The 7,058-nt window shown below is 37.3% G+C and overlaps 1 protein-coding gene across 1 annotated transcript; it reads right to left on the bottom strand.

The window, feature by feature from the left end:
• Positions 1–5,372: 5,372 nt before the first annotated feature.
• LOC114565877 (high choriolytic enzyme 1-like) lies at positions 5,373–6,191 on the bottom strand. Its single transcript, XM_028594185.1, has one exon. It carries the CDS (start codon positions 6,156–6,158, stop codon positions 5,373–5,375), a length of 786 nt encoding a protein of 261 aa, XP_028449986.1. The 5' UTR covers positions 6,159–6,191.
• Between the last annotated feature and the right edge of the window lie 867 nt (positions 6,192–7,058).

Genomic DNA, 7,058 nt, shown 5'->3' with positions numbered 1-7,058 from the left:
TGCTTGTCCATTATAGCCAGAGGTGTCAAAAGTATTCACATTCATTACTCAAGTAGAAGTAGATACTAGGGTTTGAAAAGACTTTTGTAGAAGTTGAAGTATCAACTCAAGCTTTTTACTTAAGTAAAAGTGTAAAAGTACTGGTTTCAAAACTACTTAAAGTATTAAAGTAAAAGTAATGTAAGGCAGAGATCTTCAACAGGGGGTCCTTAGAGTCATTGCAGGGGGTCCTCCAAATTATTGTACATTTTTGAGTCTTTAAAAAAAAATAAAAATAAAATGCTTTATAGGGTGCCGTTTGAGAGAAACTCTCAAACAAACAAAGAGCTCAGCCGAGCATATGTAGATGTAAGTACAATATTGACTGCAGTACACTACACGCAACATTTGTTTCTCAGTGTACTGGATAACACCATATTGACTATTTTTTGCTCGGTGACTTGTTTTCAGGGAGTACTGGAAATGGATGCTCATGCAATCACACATGAGTTCATCTTTATAGATGAGGCTGGGTTCAATCTAGCAAAGACCAGAAGAAGGGGGTGAAATGTCATTGGCAATAGAGCCATTATAGATGTTCCTGGCCAACGTGGTGGAAACATCACAATGTGCGCTGCTATCTCAAGATTCAAGATTCAAGATTAACTTTATTGTCCCACAATGTGGGAAATTTGTCTTGGGCACTCAACCCATGCTGCAGCCATAGTGAAAACAAATAAACACAGACAGCATGTACAAACAACAATTACTGTACAATACTACTACCACAGGCCGTACTATGGTCCTGATTGTGTATAAAAACCCAATCTCCAATACAAACGGTGTCCTCCATCGACATGCCAACCTTGGACCAACATTCTCATACCACCAGAGCATATGAATGATGCAGACCATCAAAGAAACCGGTACGTTGTAGTATGGGACAATGTGAGCTTTCATCGTGCCGCCCCAGTCCAAAACTGGTTTGCTGTCCACCCACCATTTCTCATGTAATACCTCCCACCATACTCTATTACTACTCTATTATACTCATACACTGTGCGATGAGAGTGCTTTTCATTATGTCCAACATAAGACATTGAAGAGCTAAAAACAGCCATGAACATGATGGGTGAGGAATTGGCGACCAGAGCCAAACAACAGCGTACTATAATTAATCTTATGAATGAAATCTCTGATCTAAAAAAGTTGAATGAGGAACAGCAGCTCAAGATTAACTCTTCGGAAGCTCGTGTTTCTGACTTGGAGCAGTACACTCGGATGAATGATGTCTTGATAACTGGATTGAAGATTAAGCCTCGGTCTTATGCTCATGCTCTGAAGGGGGATGTGCGAGTGTAGACCATGATGATTCAACTGAGGCTCAGGTAACAGCCTTTCTTCATGACAAAAACATATCCATAAACAAACACAATATTGAGGCATGTCACATTATTCCATCAAGAAACCAGAGTGATATTCATATTGTCATTGTACGCTTTCCTAACAGAAAGCATAAAATTGACCTGCTCAGACAGGGCCGCAAATTGAAGAGCACAAATGTTTACATCAATGAGCAGCTAACCAAAATGAATGCAGATATTGCAAGAAAGGCTAGGTTCTTGAAGAAACAAGAGAAGATTCAAGCTACCTGGTCCTCTAACTGCAAGGTGTTTGTTAAATTGAATGGCCCACCAGAGCAGGCTAAAGTTATGTGTATCAGAATCATTGAGCAGCTCGACAAGTTTGGAAGTACCTAATTCAAATTCCTATGAGTTGGTTCATGTAACTTTTATATCATTGTATTATTTTCCAATGTTAAAGCTGTAGTTTTCTGTTATGTCTAATAATATGACTAGTTTTCATTTTTCGTGGATTTTGAGTTACAGGGATATGAATTTAATTATGTGAGTAAAAGGTTGTGGAGGGGGTGTGGCGCTTTTCATTGATAAAGGGCTCATTTACAAGGTTGTTGAAAACATGACAGTAGTCATGGATGATATAATGGAGTGTATCTCAATTGAATTATGTAGGAAAAAAATGAAGAATGTTGTATGTAGTAAGTTGTGTGTATAGGAAACCAGGATCCAATGTTGAAATATTCACAGAAATAATGGAAAAAATATTGAATAAAGTGAAGCATAAAGTCAACTATATATGTGGGGATTTCAACATTGACCTATTAAAATTCCAACAAACACAAATCGACAGAATAGTTTATTGAAACACTGTATAGTTTGAGTCTTTTTTCAACAATCACAAAACCTACCAGAATAACATGCAATGGTGCCACTCTGACAGATAACATTTTTACAAATAATATGGAGATCAATTCTTTAAGTGGAATATTAATCAATGACATAAGTGACCACCTACCAATCTTTGTGACTCATAACTTTAATTCTATTGGGAAAATGTAGTGCAATGAGACTATATTTAAGAGATTAAGGACTGAAGAAACTATTTCTGCATTTAGAATGGCGCTAATAAAGTATAATTGGAAGGAAGTAATGAAGGAAGCTGACCCTAACAAGGCATTTGAACTATTCTTAGATATATTTATAATTTTATATAATAAAAACTGTCCAATAAAACAATACTGTAATAAAAGGAAACATTCTGAAACACCCTGGATGTCCAAAGGAATTCAAAATGCCTGTAAAAAAGAATACCCTTCATAGGAATTTCATAAAATGTAGAATGAAAGAATCTGAGTTAAAATACAAGAAATATAAAAATAAATTAACTACTATAATGAGGGTATGAAAGAAGGATTATTATAACAAATTACTAGAAAATAACAAAGATAATGTTAAAGGAACATGGAATACAATTAATGCCATTATTACTAAAGGACTTAATAAAATTAACTTAATAAACTTTAATGAGAATGACAAGACGTGGTCAAATATGAATGAAGTGGTTGACAGATTCAACAATTACTTTGTTAATGTGGGGGCCAATCTGACCAAAGACATAAATTATACAGGGACAAATTACTCTGTGATGGACCATGTGGAAAATAACCCATATTCATTGTCTTTGGGAACTGTAGAAGGCAGGGAATGTATAGAGATTGTACGTAAATGTAATAATGAAACTTCCAAAGATTGTGATGACATTGATATGTCTATATTAAAAAAAATAGACGGGATAGTTGACACACTATCATACATGTATAATCTATCATTTAAAACAGGCGTATTTCCTGATAAGATGAAAGTAGCTAAAGTCATCCCATTGTATAAATCTGGTGACTCACATATTTTCAACAACTATAGACCAATATCTCTGCGTTCACAATTCTCAAAAATACTTGAAAAACTATTTGTCAAAAGGCTAGATAACTTCATTGATAAAAACAATTTACTAATTGACAGTCAGTATGGATTCAGATCTGGTAGCTCAACGTCTATGGCACTTATGGAGTTAGTTGAAAGATTAACAAATTGTATTGAAAATAAAAACTATGCAGTAGGGGTTTTCATAGATCTAAAAAAAACTTTTGATACTGTTGATCACAAAATCTTGTTAAAAAAATTAGAACGGTATGGCATAAGAGGTGTGGTCATTAACTGGATGAAAAACTATATTGAAAACAGGAGTCAGTTTGTTCAAATGGGTAATCACCGGTCAATGAGTCTTAATATTTCCTGTGGAGTTCCACAGGGGTCAATTTAGGCCCCAAATTGTTTATCATTTACTTAAATGATATTTGTAAATCAACACATGCTAAAAATAAATGTACTATTTTTTGCAGATGACACAAATATTTTTGGTTGTGGGGCTAACTTGCAGCAGACACTGGAATGGTCACTAATGAAATGAATAAATTAAAACTCTGGTTTGATTCAAATAAGTTATCTTTAAACTTCAACAAAACTAAATTCATGATATTTGGACATCGTCCTATAAATAGAGATGTTAAAATAGTAATTGATAATGAAACAATTGAAATTGAAATTGAAAATAAATTTCTGGGTGTTGTTCTTGACCATAAACTCTGCTGGAAGCCACACATTAAATATTTGTGCACAAAGTTGGCCAGGAGTATTGGTATATTGAGCAAAACTAGATACATCTTGAACAAAAATACATTACATACTATGTACTGCACACTTATTGTACCATATATGTTATATTGTGTGGAAGTTTGGGGAAATACTAAATAAAAAATTTGCGCATTGCAAAAAAGAGCAATTAGGATTATGAATCACATCACTAATCATCTGTTCTTAATTCACATTTGCTGAAATTTATGGACATTGTTACATTTAAAACTGCTCAATTGATGTTTAAAGTTAAAGAAAATCATTTACCATTTAACATATGTGCAATGTTTAATGAAAGAAATGGGGGCTATCATCTAAGACAACCAAAAGATTGTATGCTGTATTTGCATATCTATTTTACATTGTATAATATGATTTTGGGAAATAAGGGGCAGGACCAAATAAGCATTTTACTTCTGCCTGCTCCTTCTTAAACTAATCCTTTTTATATTTTTCTTTTTTGTTGTTAGATTCTGATTGTTGGTGTTTTATTTTATGTTTTTTATGTTTTGCAACATTGTTGATTGTTCGAGATAAACAAATAAACAAAATAGACAAAAATCTGGTAATAAGAATGAAGTGTGTGCCATGTGGTGCATGTGGTGTTTCATTTTGCAGGATATATGAGATATTTTGCAGTTTATGTGTGTGGTTTTGTGAATTGTGTTATTTTGATAAAACCACACTAGTTTGTAAAATTGTGTTTTAGCAATTGGAAAAAACTTTAATGTTAAAGAACCTCATAAACAGGTTTTTGACGAGTCTCAAAGCTCGAGTCCGAGTAAGTCTGAAGTTATCCTACAACTGATGTTGATACTGTACTGTATGGCTGGTAGCTACAGGACATGCTTTGAATTCATAAGATTTAACAATTCAGTGTTAGGGACAGATCAGATGGCCAGAGACTTAAGACTTGACTTAGACTCATGGCAAAAGATTTGAGAATTGACTTGGACTTGAGTTCAAAGACTTGAGACTCGACTTGGACTTCCAAAAAAGGACGTATGAACATCTCTGGCTCAGGTGACTGCTCCTGTGCAGACTGTAGTTTGAGTTTTGCACACGTGACTCCAGTTGTGCCCACTGTCGTTTCCCACTCAAAAAAAAACTGTATGCAAGTTTACAATGTTGCTGATTTACACAAAATTAATAAGTACGTTTTATAAGTAGAAATAGATAAATGAAGAACGGAAACAAATATTGAATGCATGTTTTAATTAGATAGGGTACAGTATCAGAGAATTCACAGATTCATATTCTTAGATTCTGCTGTCTGCTTAAAGAATATTGGAAAAGAAACTTGTTTTCATAACTGATGACTTTGGATAAGATGTGTTGTTTTTAGCAGCTGTAGAGCTTATTGATCCTTATGATGTCCAAGGAGGACAAGCCCTGACTCTGGCCGATCTGGACGTTAGGGTTGGGGATGGGGGTGATGGTGTCCTGCCCGTTGATGGAGAAGGCTGTTCTTGCATAATGCATGATGGAGCTGTAGTCGTAGGAAGTGTTCAGGTTGTTGGTGACCTGCTTGTTGAAGTTGTAGGCCATCTGTGGGTTGATGTTGGCCCAATTGATCCTGACGTAGTTGTCGCGATCGCTCCTGGTGTGTTCGTGCCGGAAGCCCAGAGCGTGGTTGAACTCGTGCTGGATGATGCCGTTGTAGACGCAGCCATACCTCTCCAGAGAGATAACCTGACTGCCTCCCACTTTGCCCAGAAAGGAGAAACATCCTGATTGGTTCTCCACACTAATGTAGTCGGTCTCGTTGTTACGGGGCACAAAGCGGATACAGGTTGTGCTGTGGAAGCCCTGCAAGGCTTTGACAATCAGCCGCTTCTCTGAGCTGGTGTACTCACTGCTCACGGTGAAGGGGACTGTCACCAGGCCACTGGAGTTTTTCTTCCAGAAGCAGTTCTGGTTAGGGCACATTAGGGCATTTCTGGTACTGGGAACCAGCAGGTCTCCTTCCAGCAGGATCTCATCGCTGCCCTTGTTGGAGGTCAGAATCCTGGTGGTGATGTCGACGGTGTCTGGGGCTTCTTCTTCTTCGCCTCCTGGCTCCTGGAGAGGAAGTGCCTGAGAGAGGCCGAGCAGGAGCAGCAGCAGCAGGCTGGCAGAGGGAGTCATCTTCAGGGTCGGTCTGGAGGCTGTGGAGCTTCTCTGGAGAGCTGCTGTGGAGAGACTCCTTGAAGCTTGATGTTTGACTCAGTTCAGTCCAGGGTCTTTATACTCTCCTCTACAGGTGTGTCTGCAGGAGGCTTATGGGTCGGGGTCTACACTGCTAGGCCTGAACAAACCTCTGAAGGGAGGACTCCACAGACAAGCCTACTTATTAAAGAAACATTTCTTTGTCCAGTTTATCCTCATTGTGTGCCACATCCTTATATCTACACTGAGCTCAGCTGGTTTTTATTTTTCTTTGGTTTTCAAATGACTTCTTAGCAACCTTTATCAAAGTATATATGTACAAAATACTGTGACCAAAATACTGTTTCTTCACTATCTGATAACCTGCGTAATTGAAATCCCCATGTGAACCTTTTATGACAAGCTGAAGAAGAAGGTAGGCCAGGAAATAAGAAGGAAAGGAAGAATGTAGGCTCTTCCCTACATACTTCTTTCACACACACACACACAGACACACAAAGATGGGGACTGAAGTTTGAGACTCCGACTCGAGTCGCACTTATAGTTTTTTCCAACTGCTCACACACGTTTTCAAAACTATGTCTCCTCTTTTCAAAACTCTACACACGAGTATTCTCTCTCTCACCCCTGCTTTTTGATATTTTCCTTGAACCTTTGGCCATGGCATTTCGGAGCTGTATGACTTTTAAGGGTAGTATTAGAGAAGGGCTATCCCACAAAATTTCAGCCTATGCTGATGATATTATGCTTTTCATAACAGACCCAGACATATCTGTACCAGCCATTCTCAACATTCTGGAACAGTTTGGAAAACTCTCTGGCTATAAACTTAACCTGGAAAAATGCAAATTGTTCCCTGTCAATGCAGCTCTTAAAAAG

Source organism: Perca flavescens, chromosome 12 (genome assembly GCF_004354835.1).
Source record: "Perca flavescens isolate YP-PL-M2 chromosome 12, PFLA_1.0, whole genome shotgun sequence".
Classification (NCBI taxonomy): domain Eukaryota; kingdom Metazoa; phylum Chordata; class Actinopteri; order Perciformes; family Percidae; genus Perca; species Perca flavescens.
Note: the sequence above shows the minus strand (reverse complement) of the source record. Positions and strands in the feature narration are given on the sequence as shown.